Source organism: Haemorhous mexicanus, chromosome 10 (genome assembly GCF_027477595.1).
Source record: "Haemorhous mexicanus isolate bHaeMex1 chromosome 10, bHaeMex1.pri, whole genome shotgun sequence".
NCBI lineage: Eukaryota > Metazoa > Chordata > Aves > Passeriformes > Fringillidae > Haemorhous > Haemorhous mexicanus.
Window position 1 is genome coordinate 12,102,726 of NC_082350.1, and position 27,288 is coordinate 12,130,013.

Genomic DNA, 27,288 nt, shown 5'->3' on the forward strand with positions numbered 1-27,288 from the left:
GTTACTACCTTTTATTGTGAAAACTGTTTGTATGATACGATGCAAGAAAAATGAAAACCGATCAAAAGTAATCAAGGTATTAAGTAGCAACATTCCTAAAAAAAAACCCTTTTATGCTACAAAATATAAGATGAAAAAGAATTATGCCTCAACTTTATCTTCAAAAAGGTTAAGTCATGAGAATTAATGCATTCTGTATTAAACTTTGATTTTATATTCAGTTGGTGTGACAATTTGAATGGAATGTATGAAACCTTACTCAACATAATAATCTGTGCACTTCATAATTATACCTCTAATTATTGAAGAAAACAAAGAACTCAATTCCTCCCCATTTCCAATTCTGTACACTTCTCTTTAGCTCAGAGCAAATGTTAGCAATCATCATTATTCTGTAGAGAGAACTAATTTTCCATATCAGTGCAATAAACACACTGAAGACAACCTGGCAGGGTTCAGTGTCTGAATGGGTTGTAACTTGGCCACAGCATGATATATATTTATAAGAACAACAAAAAAACCCCTTTTCAGATGAGGCTTGTTACATTTCAAGACCTCAACACAATTTAGAGAACTGGCAATTTTATAGAACAACAACTATTTAGCAGAAAAACAAATTTTCTCGTCTCTCAGTACTGGATGACTTGAATTTAGGGTTATCCCCATCCCTGTTGCAGGATTTAAACCATATAACTGAAAATATTTTGTGCAGTACCTGTTCTCCACTATGAGGAAATTAAATATTGCTGTGGTTTCCTTGGGTTGGATATGTATGAGGGGCAAGAGCACTACTATCACATGGCTGAGCAGGGAGCCAAGGTAGGAATGATCCAGACTTCGAACAAAGCAATCCCAGGCTCTAAACAAGAAAAGGCAACAACACAATATAATCAATGATTCTTCTCTGCAGGAAATATTTCAGGTGAGTCATGAGAAGCACTTTAAGCTATTTCAGCACTGTGGTTTAGATTCCTGTCCAGAACAAAACAACACAGTGCATTAAAGGACAGAAACAGCAGGGATGTCACTGCTTGGGTACACCATCAGTTCACCTGCAACACAGTTCTGGGAAGTCATCCTTGTATCTCAGAGCTGTTCTCAGCGTGGTCATCATCTTCACTCTGACAGAACTGATGTGTTTGGGACCCATGAGTTTCATTAGAGACCTCAGGCTGTTTAAAGCCTAGACAGATGAAAGTCATTTTGATGTATTAGATACTCAGGAAAACATGTAGGAGTTATATTTTCTATTAAAATCAGGCTACCCTTGCTTAAGAAATCATATTCTAAGACATCAAAATTAGTTTGATGTTTTAATAAAGAATTTGGGTTTAGAAAAAGAGGGGGTGAATCTCTAATGACAAGATTGTAACAAAACCCTACATTATCTAGGCTGTTGACAGATCATGAGGGAAGAACTGCAGACACCAAGGAGTTAATGATTACAGATATCTGTTATAAGACAAGATTAACTATATATCCCAAGCTGAAAAGAGAAGGCTTAGGAAATACAGAGGAAATGAACAAACTTGCATTTAAAAGAAAAATCAAACCAAGAAAACCCCGACAGAGTTGACATACAACTGCTCACAAAAGTGACTGGCAAGCATCAGGGAACAGGTAATAGCTCAGTTGTCAGTGAAAGACAGAAGAGAAATACTGAGATGCAGGAGATATGTCAGTCATAGTAACACTACACCAAACAAGGTAGTAAAATGTCCAGCATGACAGATCAGTAACACAGGAATAAACCTGAGCTTGAGAAAAGGTCATGCAAGGGGAAACTCACCAAGAACAAAAGAAGAAGATAGAAACAATAGCAGGTGCAGCAAAAGAAGTGCTGTACAAGTTAGGAAAGTCAGAAAGCATGCAGAAAGGGGGCTATGAAAATGCGAACATTTTAACATGAATATCTGAAAATAAAAAAAAAATCAGAGAAAATGCAGTCTGTCAACACAAAGGTTATGTACATTCTAGCATTGAAACCTTCCTGTAGAAATCATCTACAGTGAGGAGGCTAAAAGGCCAGTCTTGTGGTTGGAAGCACTGCTTCAGTAGAATTTTCACTTTGTGTCAAGCTGTGAGCTCTAATTTCTCTAAATGCACTCTACTGCAAAGCTTAAAGGAGCTGTTCTGTGGGAACCAAAACTAATCTCCCGGATTTCCATCTTTTTTCTTTACCCTTTGGTGTCCTTATATAACCCCATGCAGTAATTCCAGTTTTCTCCCACATTCCCTCATCCTCCCACTGGTGGTTTGGTTCTCGCACTAAAAATGATACACTTGGATTTCTCCCCTACAATTCCTGGTTGATTGACTCCTTGCATACATCATGTCTGACTGAAGTATGTATCTGTCATCCTTATCTGATCATTATCTATCTGACCATTAAAGAAATCAAGAACTTTTGAGCTTACACAGAAGTCCCACCCTCAGTGAGATCAGTTTTAAGGAATCATTTTGGGACCCTAGTACCTTTGAGACTCCCATGACAGTTGCACGATCACACAAGTAAATCTGGAATATTATAACAACGCTTGCTTATTTTTGTTTTAATATTCAAAATAAAGTTTACACACCATTTTTTTATCCTCAATGCCAACACTGGAACTCAGTAACTGCATGTTAAAAAAAGCCAAGATACCAAGCAATTTAGGTTGCAGATAATCAGCCTATGGAGAGGAAAAAAAAAAGTTAAAACCCCCAATAATTACAAAAAGTTAAAACCCCAAACAGTTAACACATTTCAAAGCCTAAGAAATTAAAAAGCAGGTATGAAATGCTAATTCTGAAATACATATGAGAAGAATCCCAAATATGTGGCTACTTAAGAAATATCAGTGTTATTGACAGACATCCCTACTAGGCTGTGGGTCTTGCTGTTTTATAGGATGTTAGGATTTACACATGTGTTGTTGGTTTATTCAGGCACTTTTTGTTTAGATTTGGTTTTATGCATACTTAGTATGGATCTCTCTGTTACAGAAACACTTAATAGGAAATGTCAGCCTTTCTTCCGTTTTTTGCCTGAAATAAGTGCTGATCAGAGAATGGAAATCGTCTTCACTCTCACAATGGCCAGAAAGAAATTACTGAAAAACCCGAGCATGAATATTTTGATGTCCTTACCATTTGTTCTGGTGAGGTTATTTCCCTAGGTCCCTGATAGGGATCATCCTGAGAGGCAAATGAAGCCAATATGGACAGACCATTGAAGACTTGCTGGTAGTGCTCCCCGATCCGCAGCAGTAATTCGTTATGCAGGCCCTGGTAGTCCTGCCTCAGTAAGCTGCCCAGCTCTATCTCAGTCTCATTCTGCACTCAAACACAAAGCCTTCATTTCATCACAATGTAAACAGAGCACTGAGAGACAGGAGGCAATGGGCTCTGGTTGGTTTGTTATAGAAGTCAAAGCTTTCAAACAGCTCAATGTTAGACAAACCAAGCTTTTAGAATTTGCTAAGTTCATAAAATATCTTGGAAACATTCCTCAGAGCCAATGGAAGTGATTATAAACAATAAGAACAAAATTTCTTCATTTGCAATTTCCCAACCTCTGCTTTGCAATACCTTAAATTAAATACAGCAGAAAGCTCACTATGCATCAGCCGTTGCTCCTAATCTGCAGGTGTAACAGAGCAAATGCCAATTTACCTTGAGGTAATGCAGTGCTCGCTCCAGCTCATCCTTGGTGCAGGAACAGACCAAATGAGAGAAGATGTATTTGAAGTTATTGATTAAAATCTCTCTTCGGTTCACATTCAATTGCTTTGCTATGGTTCTGATAAGTGTGGAGGCTGCAGGACTGGCCTTGGCTGCAAGGTCAGGAAGCAAAACTTGCAGGGTCCGCTGGAAAATGAAGAACTACAGTTAATGGAGAAAACAAACCAACAAACCCTCCAAAACCCCAGGGTTAGGCTAAGTTCCATTTGTGTCAGTACCACAGCACACATCTCTGGTCATAATTATGACCACAGGTATGAACAGAGAAAAACTTTAATAAGATGCATATACCTAGTAAAAATGCAGATAAAACTAATTACTTTAGGAGCTGCTTCATCTAATCCATACTAAGAAACTTGTAAACAAAAAATGAGCTAGCATTTTTTGTGTCAATCCAGATTCTCCACAAAAGGAAATCTTAAAAAAACCCCAAAATAAGTCAAAAAGCCAACATGCCCATATGCAACACTCACCCAGCCTATGATTCAGCAAGAACACTGCTGACTTAATGGTTGGGCACTTCCCATCTACCAGCAAGCAAAACACAAGTATGATTCTGAAGCTACTTAGGATTCCAGAAAAATAGATATCTAACCAGATCAAAAAGATGTGCATCTATAGAATGGTAGCTTTCTTCTTCTGAAATAAGAAAGCTGACACCATGCAAAAATCACATCTTACAGAGGATGCCTCCAAGTGTACTAAATCATTAATATAGATATACTTAATGAGCATTCTAAACTTTAGCTCCTTATCTACCATACTTGAATTGGCACTGTATTCATCCCTCTAACTCCTTGATAAAACTGTTCCTCTGCATTTGCACTCTCACTTGCAGCATTCTCAAGCAAAAGTGTGAATTAAAATTGAAATTCCCCAGCACAAAATACCGAAATGACTGACCAACTTACTGAGAGAAAGCGATTTAGATCTGGAAAATCAAATACACTGGCAATCTCAGATAACATGTCCAGAGCCATTTCTCTCTGGTGAGCAGCTGTTTCTTTCTGCAGCTCATTGCCCTGGCACGGAGCACTCAACACCACCATCTGGCTGGAGTGCAGGGATTCCACTAGAAACTAAGCATGAAGAAACAGGTATTTAGGATTATTTTCCCCTTGTTAACTCCCTAAAACTAAACACAAAAGTTTCACTGGTCTTTCTATGCATCATTTTCCCCTCTCATTTATTGCACACAGATCTATGATTATGACTTTGCAACAGAACTGGATTATCATCCACTTAATAATTACATTCAGTTTTGCAACTCTGGATTCAAATATCGCATTACTGAAGAAATATTCAAAGTTAGAAAAGTCTGCTTTGACAATTTTCTTTTTAAACAGAACTTGTTTTCATTAGGTGATGGATATAACAAAAAACCTGAATCAGTCATGGCAGAATTATGCCTGTGCAATGCTGACTTAAATTCCAATTTTAAACCATAATACTACTATGTAGTATGCAAGTACTAGTCTTGCAGCAATAGTACTACAGAATGCAAGAGCCTCTATTTCAGAATGAAGCATCTAGGGAATAAAACAGAGAACCAATACTATTGAGGGGAGATCACAACAAAATCAAAAGATTTCCCATTCTTTCCTGAATATTGGTAGGGCTTCTTCCTTAAATAATTTCTTTCTTGTCCTATGAAATTTCACCTTGAGAAATACTGCAACTTTGACCTTGAATTCCATTTTCAAAATATATACAAAGAACCCAAATACATGCACTTTCTAAACCACACACTCTTTTTACCTGACAGATTGGCTTCTTGTACTGACTGAAAAAAGCCTGCAGCTTTATGGCCTTGGCTGCTGCCAGGGCCCGGATTTCTGTGTACGCTGCTCCGGCTACCGAAGGCGACTTGGACAACAAACAGTGCAACAAATGCAGGAGGGCAAATGGCACCAGTTCTCCTTTGGATGCCCTTACAAAGTAAGCAGAAGAAAAAGGATTAAAAAGTAAAACAGAATTGTAGCATTAATAAAATGACTGAAGAACATGCAATTGCTATCATGCAAAATGAGTCATGCTTGTATCTGCATGGCTTATCTGTACTTCCTGTGACAGGGCAGAATAAGGAACGTTCCACAGGAATCAACAGCTCTGTACAGTTGCACCGGACTGGGGGAAAGGATGACTTCAAAATAAGTAATCTTACACCTCAAGAAAGGGCACTTTGTATCACAAACTGACACAACTTGGCAATTTTCAAGATACTATCAAAAATACCTTCCAATATCTCCTGTTGTGAGAATCAAGGTGTCTTTAAGCTCATTATTTCTTGACATTTTGGCATTTGTGTAGGCTTCTTTCATCCTTGAAACAAACAGCTGATACACAGGAAAACAAAAACATAAATGTTAGTGTTTGACACTAGTGAAACAAAAGCCACAGTAAGTTAGGAACAAAACCCAAAAATAAACATGAATTCACCTCTTTTATGAATCCGTCTTCAGATCCTAAGTATTCTAGTATGTTCTTTATGCAGTTACTGAAAGCCACTCTTACATCTTTGTCTGGATCTTCCATTAGATTTAATAAAGACCCAACAAGAGTCTTCACACTGGACTCATCAGTATTAAAATCCAGGTGTTTGCAAAGATGAGGTATATTTTCTATAAATGCTGGATGGCATGGTTGGAAGAGGAAAGGAAAACATACATTTAATAGTTTTTTCAAAATCTACTGAAGTGCACAAAAGAGTGAGGTAAACAAACCATAAAGCACACTTTACTTTTTAACCAAAAGAATAAATATTGTGAAATCAGAGAAGATATTTAAAATTCAGATTTTATCAAGTATTACAGTTTTAGATATAGCCATAGACCAAATTTAAGCCAAGGTAGTTTAAAAAGAACATCACTGACAACTTTAAATATCAGCAGTGATGTCAACTGAAATACAACACTTCAAACATCAATAGAACTATTTAAAACCCAACAAAGAATAAAAGGAATGGAGAAAGGTACAGATATAATGACTTAGTACCTCAGATGGAAGTGTAAAATGTTACTAAAGGTAAAGCCACATACCTAGCTTTACTGAACTGGGTGCTTTGCTCTCAAGCAGAATTAAAAAGGGCTTGAAAACACAGGCTTGCACAGAAGAGGTTTTTCCATGAGCAGAAGTCACAGTAAGGCTGCTACACAAAATACCGTGAGTAACATCCTTAACAGCAGAGTCTGCTAAGGAAGGTTGGAGGTGGAATGGACCAGAAAGACAACAAGATAACTTCCCAATTATAGCAGCACAAGCCTCCTTGACTAGCTCAGACTCATCTTTGATTTGATTTCTGAAATGGAAACAAAAATGAAATAGTTTTAATAGATCATTTACCTAGAAATTTGCTTTTCTACCTTGTCTGAGTTGTCTAACTACACTGGCAGTACTATCAGGACAGCTTAAGGATGATCTGTCCCACTAAATCATCTTTGTCCTTTTCAGATCACTCTCATGTTCTGTTGAATGTTTGAAGTAGCACTGGGCACGGGGAGGCTGGCATGCTGTAAAGAAGAAACTGAAGTCTAACACAAAAGGACAGAAGACACCACGACATATATAAAAAAGGCAGAGAAGCTGCAAAGATTTTAAGAGACATATGGACAAATACAAGATGGATTTCATTGACAAAGATATCTCCCTTCCTCTCCTAATTTAAATTAGGGTCTTCAGCTAGCAAAGGAACTTGCATACTGACATAGTAAGTGAACACTATTCTGTCACAAAGACATCATCATGTGCACCTATCCTGTTGATATCTGATGATTTCTGAAATTAAAATCTAGCGAATTTCGTATGAATGAACATTTATTTTTGTGCTTATACTCCACTTATTATATGCCCATTTTTCTTCTTGCACAAAGACAGAAAAGCTGCATTAATACATACAAAAGAGCTCTGGGAATCATGCTGCAGGACTGCACAGGATGAAGCAGGAGAGAGAATCCTTTAACACAAGTAGCCCGAATTATTTCATGGTGACTTTGTAATGCCCAGTGATAAACTGATATTCTCCAATCCAGATGAATGTTTTTTGGGAAGAGAGTCAGAAGGAACACACAGTGTGACTGAGTTAGGGGTGCTAAAGAGAAAAAAAAGAGAGCAAAAAATTACTTGATTTAAATTTTTAATACCATCACTCATCATAAGAAGGCAAATAAAATAATTTTACTTTAGAACAATCATTCCAAAGTGGAACTAGGCTTTATATACTTTAACATACTTACAGAAACTCTGTGCAATTTTTTGACTCAAAACTAGAGGACCAAAGCCCCAAATAGATGGCTTAAAAGAAGAATCATCAGGATGGCTGCAAATCCACGGAAGAGACAGCAATCCACATAAGTCATCAAGAATCTGATCACTCAGTGGAATTTTCACTAAGGGAAAGAAGCAGCAAAACAAACAATTAAAAAACATTTATAAAACATTTTATGTTCTTAATTTGCTACAAAATATTACTTTTTCTATCGACAAAGATTAGTATCACTATTCTCCCATGTTGATATCATATTTTTTAGGCATGTAATAATAAATCAGGTAGTGCTAAATCAGAATAACCTAAAAATCTCATTAAACAGATGACAGAATGTAACACATGAGCAGCAGAATGAATATAACTTTGGTATCTCTGGATTTGTGCAAAGACTTTCAGCTGGACTGCTGGGTGTCTGGAAAGCTGAACTCATAATAACGTTTTGGTCTTGGTAACTGAGTCTGTCCTCCATCCTAGTAGTTACTTTTAAAAAAACATGGAAATATTCAATATTTTTGGTACCACACATGCCATGTTTGCTGAAACTGGTCACAGGCTTTGAAATTGCTGAGTGAAACAAAGACAGTAAATTATGCTGCCTCTGTGTGTCTTTAAAAGAAAACTGCTAAAGTTGTTTTCCTTTTTTATGTATTTTCTCTATCCCCATGTATTCTCTTGATCAGATAAAAATCAATAGAAGTACAGAAAAGTACAAGACAAAAAGAAGTAAATGATCTTCATAAAGGAATGCAAATGAAGGTCAGAAAATAATGATTTTTTTTTTTACTTCACCTTTTTTGTAAAAGAGTTGGAATACTAGCACAAGATTCATAATTTCAACACCTCTACCAAAATAGACAATACACTCAGATAAATTCCTAATTTACAAAATACAATAGAATCTTAAAGGGTTTCTTACCTTGTGCATATAGCAAAGCATCAAAGATTTTTACTATTCTGTCAATCACTTGTTCTAGGTTAACAATCTGTGTAGCAGCCTCTAACAGGTTTCTGCAGACTTTCACTACTCTTGTGGTAAAATCAGAGGAAATCCACTTGAACTGTATATTCACCATTGAATCTGAGGAGCTTGGAGTATTCTTACATGTATCAGAGTTACATGGATGAGACATTCCATGCTCTTTACTGTTAAAACAGAAACCACATCAATGCAACAAATGCAACAAACAACATCTAATATTAACTGCTTGTAAGCCAAGTCAGTATGAAAATGTACTTCCTCAAAATGTACAGGACCCATCCAATACTGATCCTGACACACAGACAAGCATTAAAGTAATTACACAAATTGTAATGAGAGTTACAAGAAACTCTTGGTCCCACAGTTTCCCCTCGGTACTTTTACCTGGTGGAATGTGTTGGGGGAGAACAGTGAACGATGCACAGAGCAGCCAATCGCAGAATTGCAGCGATCCCTTCCACAGTCTGAAGAACATCCCCTGGCAGAACTTCTTCCTCAAGGATGGATATTAAGGATGCAGCTTTCTTTGTGATGGCATTCCACAGAGCACTCTTCAGTTTCATGTTTACAGGGCTAAGTCTGTAATTTGACCATACTAATTATTTCCCAACACATACTTTATTTCAGAAAAGATAAATAATCGTAACAAAACCAGAGCTAATCCATATTTGATATAGGATTAGGAAAATACCAAATGAAGCTTTAGCTTAAATGTGTTTTTTGGAAGGAAAAGATCCTAACTCTGAATTTTAGTGTGACTCATATTAGACTTATCTGAAAGGCTATAAATATATAACTCTACAGCCCTGGAAGGTCTTGGCAACCATAAAATGGCAAAGGTTACACCCATCATTGAGAAAGGCATAAAAAGAGAATCCAAGGCACTATAGGCCTGTCAGCCTAATCTCACTCCCTAGGAAGATTATGGAAAAAGTCTTCCTTGAACCCATTTCTACCTGCATGAGGGACAAGAAGTTGACTGGAAAGAGCCAGAATGTATTTATGACAGGAAAATTATGCACTTGATTCTCTTCTACAATGAGACAGGCAGCTCTGTGGAGAAAAGTGGGCTGCTTTTTTCACAACACTTCAACAGTCTACAAAATTTGGCTGACAAGAACTTTGTGAAGGTCTGTATGACAAGTCCTGCAACTGGCAAAAAAAACCCTGATGAAATAGAACAGACTGACAGCTAACTAATTAATGAGCAGCTTTGGAGAAAATGACCCAGCAGGCTTGTGGAAAAGTGGAATATTAGAGCAGTGTGACCTTGTTTCAGAGAAAGTCAACTACACCCTGGGTTGTACACAAAGAGTGAAGGCTGATCACAAGCCCACACCTGGAGTGCAGCATGTCCAAGCCAATTTTGAGTGCCCAAAGACAAGAAAGAGGTCAAGTGCTGGCACAAGTCCAAGATAATCAGAGAGCACAGCACAAGCAGAGGTTGAGAGAATTGGTTTTGTTCATCTGAGCACAACTTGACTCAACTAGATCTGTTCTAAGTACACCCAGTGTAACAGCACAGCCACACTGAATTCTGTCACACTATGTATGCTCTCAGCTTTGTTTTCAGTGGGAAAAAATGAAAATAATTTTCATTGAACACATCCAAAACAGTCTCTTTAATAAAGTTGGCTTAAAAATCACCAATAGATTTTGATCCCTCAAAATATAATTTAGATTTTTTCCCCAGAAGCTTTTTCAATCTATTAAGAAACTGTCTCAAGAAATTGTCACTTATTATTCAATAGACAAATTACAATGAAGTTACTAAGTGCCATACATTAAAGGCGCAGATTTCTTTGGATGTTTTGTGGGTAGGCTCAGTCGCCGTCTTTTGTCTGGAACTTCGTCACTGCTGCTGCTCCACCCATCAGTATCTGAGCTCTCCAGCTGGTTCTGCTGAATCTCCTCAAAGATTTCTTCCGTTTGTGTTTTTAGTGCTGTATAAAGTGGACTCACCAGATACTGGGATGGACAAACAACAGAGGAACCATGATGTATGCTCTGCCTTACTTAAAGATGTGGTATTATTGCTTCTGACTTAAAATATTAAATTGCAAAATATCATGAGAAAATAGTTCATAAAAACCTTTCAGTTCAAAAAACTTAATTACAAGATGGAAGCTCTTATGAGCAATGAAGGTTCCTGTTGTGCTACCAGAGAGGATCCAGCTTGTTCAGCTGTTTTCCAGTTCCTGCCATAATACCTTGCTACCAGAGCCATCACACAGACACACTAAGTTTACCAAACAGGTAGGATACACAGATGAATGTATAGAATAGAGGCACTCAGCATATCAACAACTCATTATCAACAACCTTGTTCTGCTTCTTAACTAAAACAGGGTTTATTTAGGCTCAGTATCAGGAAGAATTTTTTTATTAGGAGGGAGGTGACACACTGACACATGCTGTCTGGAGAAGTGGTGGATGTCCCATCCCTAGAAATACTCAAGGTCAGGTTGGGTGGGGCTCTGAACCCTGATCTAGTTGAAGCTGTCCCTGCTTATTGCAGGAAGTTGGAATAGATGGCCTTTAAAGGTCCCTGCCAACCTAAATCATTTACTCTGTTTTAATTTAATCTTTTCTGTCTACCTGTCCCTAACAAACATGACTAAGAGCAAATGGAAAGTAAGAGCATCTCAAACTACTGCACACTACTTGCAAAGCTGCCTGCACTCTGGGCCTTACTCCCATCTTGTATTATGATTATGGACAGACAGTTGTGCCTGCATAGCTTATGGACAGTTTAATATATCTGAAAAACAGGAGTCCAGCTACATCCAACAGATTTAAGAACCCTGATCTGTACAAACACATGAAACAACTGAGAAAAAAGTAGTATCAACCTAAAGACATAACTAAAAATTACATTTCCTAGATTTTTTTTCTTTGCAGAGGTACAGGTTTTTGTATATGACCTATTCACACAATAAATTCAGTTTTTAAAAGAAACCTACCTTCTGTTCTTCCTGAGTTCCAAGCACATTCACAAAAATTCTACATATGGTACTGATACGGGTCTTTCTTATTTGTAAGGCAGATTCATAGCCAGCTGGAACAAAGTCCAGAAAATACTGCAGCATGTGGCAAAAAGCAGTTTTCAGCTTTTCAGACTGAAGGCACCTAAACACATCCCCTTCAAACCATGAGCAGAGCTTCTCTAGCAGCATATTCAAGTAGACAGGTTCAATATTTTTGTAGGAATCTGCTTCAAAAGGCAGCAATGTCCTCACCAACAATAAGAGTGGTTCTCCAAAGAGTTCTGATTCCTCAGTATCCATTTCAAGTGCTGATTGTAGAATTTCAAAAAAGACTGTGAAGAAAACACTGGCCAGCTGTTCTGGAGGTCCTCCTAAATGAATTAACTTCACCATAAACTTCATTGCCAAAGTTTTAACTTTTGGACTGCTGTACTCTAACAAGGAGCAGCCTATCCCCCACAGAATAATATCTTGTCTCACAAAAAAGATATCTGCAACAATATTTGTCAGAATAGACATTAATACAACTTCCAAATATTCTATATTTGGCATACCCATCAGCTGTAATGGTGCCAGTCTTAAATATCCAACTTTGTTACTGATATTGCTGGAAAATCTCTGTACAGTCACTGGCCAGACCAGTCCATCTCCCCAGAGATGCTTCTGTGCATCTCTTTCATGTAAGATGATTAAGTCTTGAAAAAGATGTAGCAAGTCTTTAGTTAGTGCTTCAAAAATGGAGCCACTCTTCATTTTAAACAGAAAAAGTAAAGAGCAGATGACATCACAAATGTTCTTGTGCAATGTGTTGCAGTTTGGAGCTGCAGCAATACGAAGAAGCCTTGTTATGATCCAGTTACTAAATTCTAGAACAATAAAAGAGAATTTTTATTATTAAGTTAAAAACTAAAATCTTCAATTGAGAACCTCCCTAAGAGCAGACTGCTTACCACTAAAACTAAACTCCTTGAGATAAATGCTTGTAGGCTCAGTAAACAGAGTCTTCACTGGGACATTTATTCTGCAGATCCCATTGAAAAAGAGGAAAAAAGGGGGCAGAACATGAGGGTTGGGAATGGAAGACACACATTTCATACTGGTATTTCCAGACATTTTTCTCTGTCAAAAAACACCCTCAGGCAATGAGTACATGTACAGCATATCTCATCAACACCATATAATATTATATCTATGCAATGGTAATGGATAATGTCAAAATCTGTCCTGAGAAATTTCCATTATCAAAAGTGTTAATCCATTCAAGATATTCTAAGTCTATCATCATGTTCACTCATAAATTTATAATGACGAACTTACATATCTGCCTTTTTCCCCTTCCTGTTCTTTTGGATGATCCCACTGTCTGCAAATTGAAACCCTGAAAATACCAAGCTTTAACATAAACATTTTTAACAAACTCACCAATGCAACTGCATTCAGTTTCCTCCTGATTTCCATCCACATTTACAAACATAAGTGGGGAAGATTTCATGATATGTTGAATAAAATCAAGCAACATCACAGAACTTGGCTGTGAATCCGATTTCTTAATGAGTTCCAAGGCAACTTTAAAAAAAATAAGACAATATTCAAATCAGCATGGCAATAAACCACTTCAAAAATTTTGTTCACACCTTATGAAAAATATTTTTTAAAAATATATAAAAATACTAGGATATGGTATTAAACCTTTCAATTTATTTATTGTGAGTATATTTTTTAATCTATGAAGATAATTGAGGGCATATTGTAAGCCCTCTATATGACTCCAAACTGTATGAAGAAAAGTATAAATTACTCATTAAATATTATTAACCCCAAATGCATTAACATTCAGTTAAAATTCTATCCAACTGTGTGTTGAGTGAAGAACAGCAAATACTCAACATTTCCCAAGGTTTACAGTCTTGCTAGAGAAACAATGCTGAGAATTGTTTCAAACCTCCAGAATATAAAAAGTTTTAAATGGTAAATTCAGCTTACTAAAACAGAAGGTTTAACAAAACACTGAACATATCTAATGCTGCTCCATTGAAACAGGTATCTGAATCATATCAGATTTATCCAGATCCCCCAGGGATTCTATCCAGTGTTAGTTAGTACAAGAAGGAAACTGAGATTCAGACAAGATTTCAGTTCTGAAAGACACATGTGAATATTAAGAAGTGCAAGCTGTGTTCCTTGTGAACAGTGACGTTACATGACACTCCTGCTTTTCAATGTTGGAGCATTTGTATCCATACAACCCTGCACAGCATTCACCCCTCCTTCCTTGGGAGGTGTGTGTATGCTTTATTTACACAGGCAACTTCACATCCCAATGGAAAATACTTCATCACTGACTTTATTAAAAACTAAGTCATAAATGGTATTGTATTCAACTAAAACTTTCTTTAAACGTTCTTAATTTTATTTTTGACAGGAATTACTTAAAGTGTACGGCAAACAATTTTAGATTATAGGAATGTAATGCTTACCAACATCTACCTCTGTAAGAATTCTGTCAATGAACTGGCAAAGTATTTGTCTTGGTTTCTGCACAACTGTGTTGTATTCCTCTGGACTAGCACTAAAATTAAAAGAATGATATTTTGATGTTACCAATTTTAAAGTACAAAATAATTACTTGGAAGTCTGTCTCAACAGCTTAATGTTAAACACTGATTTTCTTCTAGAAGTCTTCAAAAAATAAATACAAATGGATTTCTTGGTGGTGTGTAGAGGTTTTGGGGGGGGTGGGGTGGGGTGGTATTGGAGCTCATTTTCAATTTTCTTGTTTTAGTGACCGGCCTGTCCCTCAGCACTCAGGGCTTGTAGGGTCACATTTTCAGTATACAATTGTAGCTCCACATCAGCTCGCTGCCTACTGCAGTACAAAGCTCCAGTGCTCCTGCTGCCATTAAAACTCAAAGCCCGGCACATTCCAGATCGTGGGGGTCTCAGTGAGCGCTCACAGCACACTCAGCCTCAGGCCGGGGGCTCCGAGGCCACCAGGGCGCTCCCGTCAGGCTCTGCCAGCGCCACCCGGCAGGGAGAGAGGGACAGCCCCTGGCAGGTGGCGGGAGAAGGGACCAGCTGAGGTGAAGGCACGGGCCTGGCCACCTCCTCGCACACCTCCTTCTTCCCTTCCCCGCCGCACATGCCGGCGCGCCTCCCCCAGCGCAGCGCAGCGCAGCACAGCGCAGCACAGCGCAGCACAGCCCTGCAGACACACGCCCTGCACGGCGGCCGCCGGGCCCATCCTACCCGGCGAGCTCCCGCAGCGCGGGGATCATGGAGGCCATGCCCAGGCCCTGCTCCGCCATGGCGCCGCTTTGAATCGGGCGGCGCGGCGCGGGGCGGGCACGGCGGGACGGCGGCCGGCAGAGCCCAAACTTCCTCTCCCGGCGCTGCTCGGCTTTAACTGCTTCGTCCCTGCGCACGGAGCGGCCGTGGCGGCTCCGGGTCGGTCCCTGATGGCTCCCGCGGACACCTCGCCGCCCCAGCGGGACTCTGCTGCGCTGAGCGCTGCACCGACAGGTAACACCCAGCGGGGGCCGAGCGCACCCCGCCCAGCCTCGGCCGGTCCGGCAGCAGCACTGAGGGACCACCCGGCCCCGGCGGACGCCTGGCGGAGTACGGGCGGGGGCTCCAGGGGATGGGCGAAAGGAAGCGCCACAGTGTTGAGTGGCTTAAGCGAGAAGAGAAGCGCCCGCGCTGTTAGGGGCAGTAAGGAGGAAACTTCGGTGCCAAGGGAGCGCCCGGTGCAGCTCCCTCTCCGCCCGCCACCTCCCGGCGCAGGCGGGACGCACCTGGGTGTCAAGTGTGGGACCTCCCCGCCGAGAGCGGCCCCGAACGCCCCCGGCCCGCCCCCGCCATCGCCCCGCCCGCCCGGGCCGGCCCCGCGGCAGCAGGTGGCGGCGGGACCCGGCGGGGCGCTGGCGCTGCGGGACGGGCCGCGGGGCAGGTGGGCAGCGAGCGGGGCGCGGGGCCGCCTCTCGGGTGCTGCCGTGCGCCGTGTCCGGAGGGAGCGGGCCCGGGGCGAGCGGCGAGCGGAGCCGACGGGAGGGCGCGTTCGGCAGGTGAGCAGGCTCGGCGCTCCTCTGCACAGGTAGCGGTGAGCAGCGTGTGTAAGATACAGACTTTCTTTTTTGGTATTGTTATCACTTTCTGAGAGTATGTTGCTTTTCATTACGTTACTCTAGCGAAATGTTTACGTGTGTAAAGTACGGAAGGTGTAGATGAGAGCCCCGAAGGGAGGCGAGGCGGGCGCTGCGCGGCCCCGGGCGGTGCCGGCGCTGAGCGGGAGCGTTTGGTCCCAACCAAACCCGACTCCTGAGCAGCGAGTCCCGAACGTTCGGGAGAGAAAAGGATAAAAGAAAGGGTCGTGGACAGGTGTGAACTGCAGAGAGAGTACGCGAGGGGACACTCAACTCTGAGCTTTGTTTTTGTCATTAGGAGCTCTGGCTCTTTCTGCATTTGTTTATGAACTTTGCTGAGCGTTCTTTCGGGGTTGAAATGAAATCCTCTCGGAGGATAATTCTGTTGCTTGTTTCCACTGTGCTAGGGCTGTGTCGCTTGCATGTAAAACAGCCCACGTGTGTTTCAATTACTTGAACCATTTCAGATTAATTCTTTCGGGAACCTATTGCTAATATTTCATTCAAAGATGGTTGTTTCTGTCCTGCAAAATACATGTTTGTCATTTCAATAGAATTCTACTGGCCTTTTAAAGGCTGGTAACTGGGGCAAGGACCTAAAATACTTCAAGAAACTTTACAAAATATAACTGGTTTTATCTTAGTTTGTGTTTCAGCATGTATTGCAATGTTTTCTACCAGCTGACTTTATAAAATGTTTGTTTTTCAAGAGTCATTTATAGAGGAAAAGCAGGAACCATGTGGCTATATGTGGTTTGTTAAGTAGAACTTTAATGGTTCAGGAAGATCAAGTACATCTGGATTTTGTTATCAGTGTTGTTTTGAACACAAAATTTTCTAGACTTTCAAGATTTCAATTTCAAGTATCTGTTATTGTGAAAACAATGCTCTGAGTGTAAATTTCCCAGACTGAAATGACAGTCACACTAGGGAAGGTGTAAACTGTACTGCTTGTCAATTTGATGTAAATTCCCGTGGCATCGGGTGCTGTTGGTATATTAGGAAGTTCAGGAAGACTCTGTTATCCTAAGAATAAGCTAAATTTACTGGATCATTGGGTGATTGTTTTTGCTGATAAAACATAGGTGTGGCACATAAAGTGCCTAATTTTAAAAAGTGCTTTTGCATGGGAACCTCTGGAGTCAACAATTAGATCATATTAGTATAGGTTTTGTAGAAATGCTTTCATTTGTCACAGGTAGAATGCTACATACACTGTGCAGTTACTGTGAGCATTTACTGAGCATGTAATTCAGGCTTTTTTTTTGTTTTGTTTTGTAATAAGTACTTCTAACAAATCAGCAGAGAGATCTTCTGCTCCCCATTCTTCAACTGGGAATTTTACTTCCCAGTTGCAAAGCCTCATCTACTGACTTCTCACCATACCATCAAATTTCCTCAGCTACCTTGGTGTTTGAGGACTCCACGAGAGTGTCCATAACAACTTCCTTGGGCTGTGAGGATGTAAGGAGTCTCACTCACACAGCCTAGTGTTTTATAACCCTCCAGGAAAACAGCGCCTGAAACACCTGCTTTCATTTCTTGCTTTTCTTAAGCACAGGATAAGCATCTCCTTGTTTCTTTCTCACCTCATTGTGTTGCACTCTTATGTCTCTTGGCCCCCAGGAGGAGAAGCAGACATGTTACCATGCATTTGAAGAGAGTGGCTTATTGCTAATGAAGATAGTGTGCCTGGAGACTTTTCTTCTCCAATGCAGCTGATTCATATTGGTGAAAGGAATCTTAGATGAGCAGAGCCCAGCTTGCAGAACTCGGGTCAGGGGGAGAAATTCATGCAGATAGGTACAACTAAGTGTATACAGCACTACCAAGATTTCTGCCAAAGCTGCTGTTACTTTTTTTTATGCTTTCATTTTTTTCTGCTCTCTTCCCTACTTAAGCAGTCATCTCACTGTATAGTTGAATGATTCTTCCACACTCAGGCCTCTCTCTTTCTTGCCTTTCATTATTTATTTACCACATGCCTCTGCAGATCATTATACTTATTTTGAGGCACTGACTTTGCATTGGACCAGCAGGTCTGAGAGGACAAGAGCATGTTAAATATACTTTTATACTTTATTTTATTAAGTTGTTTAATTCTGAGGCATAATTACTGTTCTGGGGGCTCATGTGCTCTGTGGATGTCTGTGAGCTGTTTTCCCAGAGGCTGGTGTGACTGCAGTTCAATCTCAGCTGTCCTGCAGGCAGACAGAAGGAGTGTAAGTGCAGGTGTGTGTTCCTTGGTGCCTCCAGGAGCTGAGAGCCGAGACCTCACAGGCTGATGGCGGTGTTGAGGGGAAATGCAGCTGAGATGGTGCCCGGGGGTCCTGTGAGCTGGACTAAGGAGTTTCACTCAGTGTCAGGGTGTGCTTATGGCTCCTCATCTGCAGGGCTGCTGCAGTAACACCGGGAGGCTGTGAGTGCTCCAAGTCACATTTCCCTGTGCAGTCCTGCAGGTGCCTGACCTTTGGACACAGGGCACTGCTCCTCTGCACTGCAAGAATGTGGATTTCAGCACTCGAGCCTTTTATCTCTGCCTCTGTTGCTTAGTCAGCTGGGCTGGAATGAAGTGGCACAGATTAAAATTATGTGTCACCCTGAATATTGGTCTGATGATTAAACAAAAGAGTCAAAAATGGAAACAGTAGATACTGGTGAGGACAACAGGTAAGCCAGAAACCTAAAAACAGATTATGTATATCCAGCTAAGCAAAAACTAACAGGTACAAGAAGGGGAAAAAGTGGAGAAAGAAAACATATAACACTAAAATCTATTTGACTTCTAAATATAATCCTGACAGATCCTAATCCTGCAAGCCCTTATTCATGTTTTTTAATAAACAAGCCTGCTAATATACTACTGATAATGTAAAATACAGTATTTAGTAATTTGGAGAAATGACATATTAGATTATACATTCCTTTGGAACCTAGTTTTATTATTTGTATAGTAGCAATTACTGGTTTTTGTTTATCTGCAACTGCTACTTTTAAAAATAGTTGCCCATATTTTTTTTTTTCTTACTTGTTTCTTGCTTCCCATATTATAGTACTAGAAGAGTACTATTCTTGAGGCTAGTAGCTGTTGAGGAAACTCAGAGATGTATTTACTACCAGTATCAGTGTATATCATCAAGACTTTTTGAGTGAGAGTTAAAATTCCTGGAGTCTATTTTCCTAAAGAAAAAATTACAGAATCTGGAATTTACTCTTTTAAAAAAACTTGTAGCCATAGTGATGCTTAAACATCCCTTAGTGAAGTCTAAAACTCTGTACTAGTCATGCTAGGAGAAAACTGTGCAGTGTGCATTTAAAATGTCATTTAAACTACATTTGAAAATTCTAACTGTTGAAATTATGTAGATTCTTTTATTCTAATATTTCTTCAATCAAAGTCTGTAAAACCGTACAGTTTTCATAGGAGGAAGCTGTTGTTTTCTGAGAGACTTACTAGAAGCTATAATTTTCTATCTGATTCTGTGTTCTGTACTGGTAAAAACTGGAATAGAGTTGATGTATGGGAATATTGATAAAATTTCTGCTAAATGTTCACTCTCCCCATTTTATTGCTTACTATAGACATCAGTGCAATGGAGGAAGGAGAAGGGGAATTCATGTTCTTTGTCCTTTCTCCATCTTTTTTTGGAAAGCAAATAAATTAAATCTATATGCAGTGGAGCACTATTTATCACTTCTTTGTTCCTTGGTGAGTATTTTCCCAGTACTTAGAGCTTCTGCTGCTCTGTGAGGGTTTTTTCGGTAGAATAGGCAACAGCTTAACAGCCTGCTGTATGGAAATACCTAAAGTGAAAAGTTTAGGCATGCTCTTACGTGTAAGACTTCATGTGAAGATCAGTGTGATGTTCCACCCTTCTTATTGCAGTAATTAATTAAATGGAATACTTTCATAGCATTCAGCACAATGTCTGAAATGCTTCACATCCGTAATAACTGTTTCCATAAAAGCTCCAAAAGTCATCAGGTCCACATAAACACATTAAACAAATGTAGGACAGGACTACCAGCAAGTAACAGAATCTGGTCCCAACAAACAACTATCCCTGGACAAGGCCCCACTGTATTGTGGCAGAGAATAAGGAAGCAATAAATTGTAAATGTAGTTCTGGCAAAAGATACTGAGCTGAGCAACTGCACTTGCTGTTCAACCTACAGTCTAGGTTTGGAGACCTTCTGTGGAAGGTATGGTCTTATTAGCTCATTTTCAGCCTGACATTCAAGGAGCAAACAGTCATCTGGTGATGGTGGTGTGATTTGTAAAGCAGTATTAACAATGAAAAGAGCAACTGACATTGGTCAGATCAATATGGATCAGGAATTCCAGGTTACTGACAGAACCCATTCTGCATTACTGGTTTATTTATTAAGGTTTTTAATCATTGCTGTTGCTAAATCTTTCAAAAGGGCTTGAAGCCGAAACAGTAAGGATGGTTTCTCTATTCTCTGGGGTACAGTATTTATGATAAAATTACTAATTACATTATTTCAGCTTTGATTCGTCTCACCAAATGCAGGGAATGCTAAGTGTTAGCCATGGCTTTATTATTTTCATGATTGTTTTGCTACTTCTAAATGAAACCTGATGAACTCCTAGGTTTTTATGTGGAGGTGTGTACTTGCTTACTGCTTTTACATACAGATGTCCAAGGAGAATAAGACTGGTATTGCTAAGCCTCAGAAATAAATTATGCATAAAGCAAAATGTGTGCTTCTCCATGATGCTTTTGGTGGGAAAAGGATTATCAGCCCACTTTCAGGACTCTCTTGGCAGATGTTTCCTTAATAATAATAGTCACTAGAGGGTAAAAAAAGAGCTGGCTCCAGTATTTCCCACTTTTGTTCAATTAGTTTATTCATCCTTTCATCTTGTTAATAATCAGTGCTTGAATAGACTGATTAAAAACACTGACATGTAGAAAAGCTGAAATACTAAGTCATATGTTCTCAGCAAGATTATATTTATTTGAATGCGATTTCAAGAGTTTGTTTCTGTTGAAGATTCAGGACCCACTTGTTTCTTTCAAACCAGGTGTTCTCTGATAGCTTTTCTTTTCCAGAATTTTCATAGTTTGGAATGTTTTTGTCTTGCTGATTTATCAAGCTCTTCTTCTAACTCCACATCTCCTCCCATTGTGTTTGCACATGTCCTCCTGCTTCTCTTTGCACTAATTTATCACCTTATAACAAAGGGAAATGAAATTCTTTCTTTCATAGCCTGAAGGAAAGGCAATGTAAAGTAGTAAGAAGTTATCATTTTCCATTGAGCTAATTATTTTACTCTGGTCCTTTCAAGCTTGATTTATAGAATCAAGATAGATTTAATTGAAGCTAGTGAGGATTTCCTCCTCCCTTTCCAGGCAAGATGATGTATTCAATGTGAAATAACTGAATATAAAGATAGAGTTCATTTTACTTAGCATCACCTTTTCAGCCACTTAATTGTGGCTGCATATTTAATTGCACAGGGCAGAATATTTTTCACATCCCAAATTACAAAGTATTAGAAGCACATAAATTTAGATTTTATCAATAATTTCTTCTTTTAAAAAAGAGAATTAGTTATCATTTAAATCATGTCAGTAATTCCCTTTTTTTTAGAAGAGTTAGTTGTCACTTGCTTGGCGTTGCATATGGAGGTAACCACTTCACTAGTGCAAGACCTATTGGAAAAATTCTTCTAAAAGCTGATATCTTGTTCATCTTACTCTTTGACGCTGCTATATCTTTTATTTCTCAAAAGGGATTTCATTATTCTGCTATTACCAGAGATTAAAAAAATAATAAAAACTAATGTGTGTACTCCTTAAAATTTCCAGAATCTTTGACCGTTTTGCTTGAAACTCAAACCTAGGGTTGGCCTCTTCACCATGGGCAAGGTGTTTTGGTCACCTCCTATCAAAGCTGCTCCCAAGAGAAGCTTGGCAGCAGCACAAGACTTGTTTTTTGTCATGCCAGAGCAAATCCCTGCTCCTGGCACTCCTGTTGTGCTTGTTTTCATAAGGTGCTTGCACCCTGTCATGGCAGCCCTTGTGCTGTGTGAAAGACAACTACTGGGTCAGCCACACTGGGCTTTTTAGTGAACTTCTGTCTGATAGACTGACTGCCTTGGGGAAAGTAGAAATTATCTGTAATAATAGAAACACACATTTTGGTTGCATTCCAAAATTTCTTCGTGCTTTCCCTCTTGAATTTTTTTTTTTGTGTGGTAAATCTATGGAAGAGACCCTTCTGCCATATAGTTTATTCTTTAAGCTGCCATTCTGCTTTTTCCTAAGTAAATTAAGATGGAGGCATTTAAACTCAATGGGATTATTCGATATCAGCCCTCCCCAAGGAAATAAGCATATGCTGGATGAGTGATTGACTGGAGTCTGTGTGCTACCTAAGAAGTGCTTCTTTAAGATGTCTCTTCAGTTGTGCTGTTTCCCATTGGACTCCTCACCCAGCAGGAGACAGACCAGCAATAGTGGGAAAGCTTGGGAAGGTAAGCATGGTACTGACTTGCTGAGTGACAGTAACAGTACAATAAATATCTGTGTCATGTTTAGAAACTTAAAAACAGGGATTTAAATCTAGGGTAGTGTTCATTGTTCAAGAGCATTAATTTTGGAGACTTAGAAATTTGAGTTATTTTTCATTAATTGCCATGATATAAAGTGACAGTAAACAATGTGACAGAGTTACTGAGTTTTTGTGAAGGTCAGTAGGAGTAAGAGGATTCCTTTGGTGTAGACTTGTAGCTAACTTAAAATCCAAAGCATATCAGTTTAAGTATTATGTGAAATAATGCTTATTTTATATGATTTCCTCCAAAGATGTTTTGTCCTTGTGAAAGAGCTGATTTACCAACAAACTGATTTATCTGTTGATCACAGTTGATCATCTTATCATCAAAGAGTCACTTTTTGGCCATGTATTTCATTGCCAAATATGTGAAAATCTGCTCTCAAAGTCTGAGGAAGTGTTACTACTTCAGAGTGGTGTAAGAAATAGTAACATTTTCCTTTGGAAGTGTCAGTTTGGAAAGGCTTTGGACTGTAATCTGACAGCTTTGGAACCTCACTGCAGGCTGCGAGAGTAAACAATTGTCACTTAATCGTGGGACTTCTTAAAATGGCTAACACAAAACAAATCTGAATGCATTATATTTAAGAATACTCAGTCTTTCAGCAAAGAGGCTCATTACAAAGGTGATCCAGCTTGCAGTATTTTCTGTGTTGTAGGTATTGTTCCTTATAGCAAGTGCATTCTGGATAACTGTATAATTGTATCTATCTCACCTTATAGGACTTTCGGTAATTAATTTTAAATCAACAAATAATTTTTTAAACTGTCACTTTTTGTTTTGTAAAGGTTTTTATTAACCTAGCATTATTTTGTAACATGAATTTTTTCAAGATACTTATAAAAAGGAAACAAAAACTCTAATTTTAAACAAAAATCATGAGCACTTTTGTGCATTTTTTTCCAGCAGATGAATAAAATGTTAGATTTTCATTGTTTTAGTAGAAATGCCTGGATATATCTTTTGTTTAAACTTTGTTTTTAAACTCATGACTTTGTTGCATAATTGCAATGTATGGTATATGTGTTTAAGGATGTCTGCTCCTGTTGTGAGCTCAAGCTATCAAAAGAGATAAATTGTTGTAACCCAAGATTTTCATAGGTTTATTTTTTTAAATTTTGATTTCTGATGTTTGCAAAAAAGATGACAAAATTTTCACCGAAATATCAGAAGTAGTTTTCATTAAAGAATATAAAGTTATCTCCTAATCATAGGAATCCTAAGGCTGAGATTTTGAATAATTTAGTTACAAAAAAATGTGCTCAGGAATTTTGGGTTTTTTATCTACAAAACATGATTGAAAATGACAGTTGGCAACAACAACTGTAGATGTTTTATTCTGGCCTAATTATTAAGAACTACAGCACCAGCAAATGAGCTTCCTGTGTGCCCCAGATAGTCTTCTAGTTTAGAAGGTATGAACAATACTCTATTTAGCTTTAGTTACTCAGATTTACTAATGTGCTCCTTTTATCCTCAGCACTTGGGCAAACATAGCTCCTTAAAGCTATGAGCTGGCAAACAGGTAGCGCTGGGGCATCTGTGGCTCTGCAGACTGGCTTTGAAATGCTGCCAGTTGCTTTAACCATGTATTGTGGAGGACCCTCCTTTCCTCTCTAGCTGGACCAATGAAAAAGAAACCCAAAAATAACCTATGAATTTTCCATGACAGAAAATCCTGGCTTGCTTGTAGTATAGTGGCTGATCAGTCTAATCTAATAATCTTTTGAACCATGTGGAGCTGAAGGAGGCATTAGTGGGTGTCAGAAGGCCATACTGCCATCTGACAATTAATGAAAACTGGAAAATATTCTGGCACCACACATCTCTTCAGTACTACCTGCAATTAGACAGAGTGTGGAGAATATGTGGCTGTAAATTCAACTGCTAAGGGCAGAATGAATGCATTTCTATTGTTACTCTTAATGATATTCATGTGATTAACTCCTGGGGTGACCTTAAAACTAAGTTCATTAGTCAGAGTTAGCCTGTGTCTCTCTGTTGGAGTTTTACTATTTGTAGCAAGCTGAGGTTTCCTACTTCAGCTACCAAGGAACAGGCACAGGGCAGGATAAAGGCAGTTTTGTGGAGTGTTTCAGTTGTGCTGTTTAACACCTCCCTCCTCTTCTGCCTCTTAGGCTGTTTGTTCACGGACAGCTTTGCTCATAGCTCTTTCAGTTACCTGGTAACTAAATGTTATCTTCATGCTCAGAGAAAAGAAAAATGGTTCATAATGTTCTAGCTGGCTTAAGAAAAAGATCTTTTTCTGAAGTTATGCATGCCATAGAAGGCTAAAGCCTATTCCTCAGCAAAAAAATAGGGAATACAGTATGTCTTGCCTCTCAAGTGGCACCGAACCTGGAAGAAGCAGAGGTTTGGGACAAATACTGACAGCCTTGCAAAAGATCAGTGACATTGTAACAGATTAAACAGTCGAAGGTGAGTACACTTTGATTGGAGTAGACAGAATGAAAAATCTAGCAAAGTCTCAAAAACTGTGAAGCTCATAACTTAGTTGTAATTTGGCACAGTTTGTGGAGTTGAGAAAATACACAAGAATCTGTTTAATTCTAAAACATATTTCAAGTCTTTCCAGTTACTGCAAAGCAGGGCTTAAAAAGTTAATCTGATTTTAATAGGAAGTATTTGAAAATGGAAGACAGATGTTATTCCATATTTCATGTGGTTTTTAGTTGCTTAGGGTCTAATATGTAGGGTTTTTTGGAAAAGTTATTTTTGTAATCCAGACTGTTGCTTCTCATTAGCTTTTCTGTTTAGTAATTAACTAGCAGTGCTATAGTTTATTAAGGAAGTAAAAGAATAATTAAACATAAACTTCAACCTATGAATCTTATTTGAGAGGACTGGGATACCCAAAAAGTCCTACTGTCAAGTGAGGGTTCTGTCAACACATGAGCTCTGAGTATGAGGTTTTTATTGATACAGGTATTTCAATAAGAATTCCAGGATGTTTTCCAACTGAAATGTCCTTTAGAAATAATGCAGCTTGTATTTGTCATGGTAGCTGCATGCTAACAAAAGCTGCATGTTCCTAAACCTAGACAGAGAAAGAAAGAGATTAAGTATCATTTGCTGGTGTGTCTTTTAACTCTCTCTTTTGCTGTTGTTAACTTGATATGTAATGTCAGCCTAGGCACAAAAGAGTGACTTGAGGATGGAGTTCCTGAATGAACTTGCATTTAGTAGTGTAGCCTTTCCATTTATATTTTAGTGTAGTTTGCTCTAATGGAATGTCACAGAGACACCAGGTTTGGACTTAAATAATTATGTTCTTCAGAGCAGTTACTGGTAATCAAAGGGGTTTTATGGGTAAACTCATCAAATTTTCTCTGTGGTTTTGGTGCTCTTTCCTTCTAACATGGATTTGCATGCTGAAGCTGCTATGATGCTTTCCCCTTTGTAGGAATTCATTTTGCCACAATTCCTGTGTTTGGCTGCTGTAGTTTTGGTTCAGCCTGTATTTGTTCCTTGCTTTTGGTCTCAGCATCTGAGGTAGAAGCTTCCAGTGTTAACTGGAAAGCCTGATCCTTGCCAACTGTGGCCCTCCAGAGACAGGGCATTTTCCTGGTCACTGTGGATGTATCCAGAAGTGATGCACAAGCAAAGATACTCATATGGGGACAAGGCTGGTCAGGCAAGGGAAGCCTTTGGACCAGGAGGAGCAGGAAAGGTGCTTGATGGGATCTTGAACAAGTTCCCCAGGATGGGGGGGGTCTAGCACATTTGTGTCCAGGGAAGCCAAATGATGAGTCAGCATGGGACATAGGTTTCAGTATAATAAACTGATATTTGGAGATTATCAAATTGGAGAAAGTAAATTATATTGATGGCGAGAAGAGATAAGAATTTGTCAGATAAATGAAATAATACATTATATTGATTGAATTTTCTGTTCAAGGCTCAGTCAAATGCTTCCTGGTCCAGTGTAAACATTTTGATGTTTACACATGTTAAGAAGTTTCTTCTACCAATTCACCTTAATTCTAACTGTTAACTTCCTTGGTTATTAATTTGAATGTTGTTCTGCAATCAGGGATTGCTTAAATACATTGCCATGTGTGAAATGGAAAAGCAGGAGTTTTGCTTTCAGAGCAGTGCCTTTAAATGTTTAATTCAAAACTTCAACTTCAGATTCTTGGATAAAAAGACGAGGTGGTAGGGTTGCTTCGCTTCTGTTAGCATTATTTTTCTGGGTTATAGTGGGCAGTTTAAGTAGTGTTCTTGAGCTGTCTGAGAAAAACCTGTTAATGACTAACAAAAATGAAATTTTTCATTGAAAATACAGGTGACTTTAATGGCAAATAGAAGTGGACCCGATGGTAACTATGTATAGTCATATATCAGAAACATAGAGATGAAAATGGATCTCTCAAGTGTAAGCCACACAGCAGAAATGGGCAGCAAATTTTATACCAGGACTTGTGAATTTCCTTTGTAAGGACTAGTTTTAACTGTGTCAGTAAAAGGTAAAAAATATTCTAGACTCTGGACAATAAGGTAGAAGCAAAGCAACACTAAAATGATTTACATTAGGAAGGTTAGAACCACACCCACAAACATGTACTACAATCCTAGTGGTTTCTACAATG

The 27,288-nt window shown here is 39.0% G+C and overlaps 2 protein-coding genes across 7 annotated transcripts in view; one reads left to right on the forward strand and one right to left on the reverse strand.

Annotated features, from left to right (window-relative positions):
- The window catches only part of ATR (ATR serine/threonine kinase), a 39,207-nt gene extending 23,861 nt beyond the window's left edge, over positions 1 to 15,346 (reverse strand). For both annotated transcript variants that reach the window (XM_059855379.1, XM_059855377.1), the window contains exons 1-19: positions 15,200 to 15,346; positions 14,431 to 14,522; positions 13,376 to 13,519; positions 11,930 to 12,819; positions 10,750 to 10,934; positions 9,351 to 9,545; positions 8,904 to 9,130; positions 7,956 to 8,108; positions 7,618 to 7,810; positions 6,762 to 7,021; positions 6,163 to 6,353; positions 5,959 to 6,059; positions 5,482 to 5,653; positions 4,635 to 4,802; positions 3,655 to 3,849; positions 3,130 to 3,315; positions 2,580 to 2,672; positions 1,053 to 1,183; positions 716 to 859 (exon numbers count right to left, since the gene is read on the reverse strand). In XM_059855379.1, coding sequence (XP_059711362.1) covers positions 716 to 859; positions 1,053 to 1,183; positions 2,580 to 2,672; positions 3,130 to 3,315; positions 3,655 to 3,849; positions 4,635 to 4,802; positions 5,482 to 5,653; positions 5,959 to 6,059; positions 6,163 to 6,353; positions 6,762 to 7,021; positions 7,618 to 7,810; positions 7,956 to 8,108; positions 8,904 to 9,130; positions 9,351 to 9,545; positions 10,750 to 10,934; positions 11,930 to 12,819; positions 13,376 to 13,519; positions 14,431 to 14,522; positions 15,200 to 15,258 — 3,779 coding nt within the window. In that variant the 5' untranslated portion in view covers positions 15,259 to 15,346. The remainder of the gene's footprint in view (positions 1 to 715; positions 860 to 1,052; positions 1,184 to 2,579; positions 2,673 to 3,129; positions 3,316 to 3,654; positions 3,850 to 4,634; positions 4,803 to 5,481; positions 5,654 to 5,958; positions 6,060 to 6,162; positions 6,354 to 6,761; positions 7,022 to 7,617; positions 7,811 to 7,955; positions 8,109 to 8,903; positions 9,131 to 9,350; positions 9,546 to 10,749; positions 10,935 to 11,929; positions 12,820 to 13,375; positions 13,520 to 14,430; positions 14,523 to 15,199) is intronic.
- PLS1 (plastin 1) overlaps positions 15,345 to 27,288 on the forward strand; it is a 42,103-nt gene continuing 30,159 nt past the window's right edge. The window contains exon 1 of one of the 5 annotated variants that reach the window (XM_059855381.1): positions 15,345 to 15,472. The gene's annotated coding sequence lies outside the window, so the exon portion shown is untranslated. Of the gene's footprint in view, positions 15,473 to 15,846; positions 16,044 to 22,476; positions 22,598 to 27,288 lie in introns of those variants that run through there. The other 4 variants (XM_059855382.1, XM_059855380.1, XM_059855384.1 and 1 more) reach the window with 4 other exon arrangements.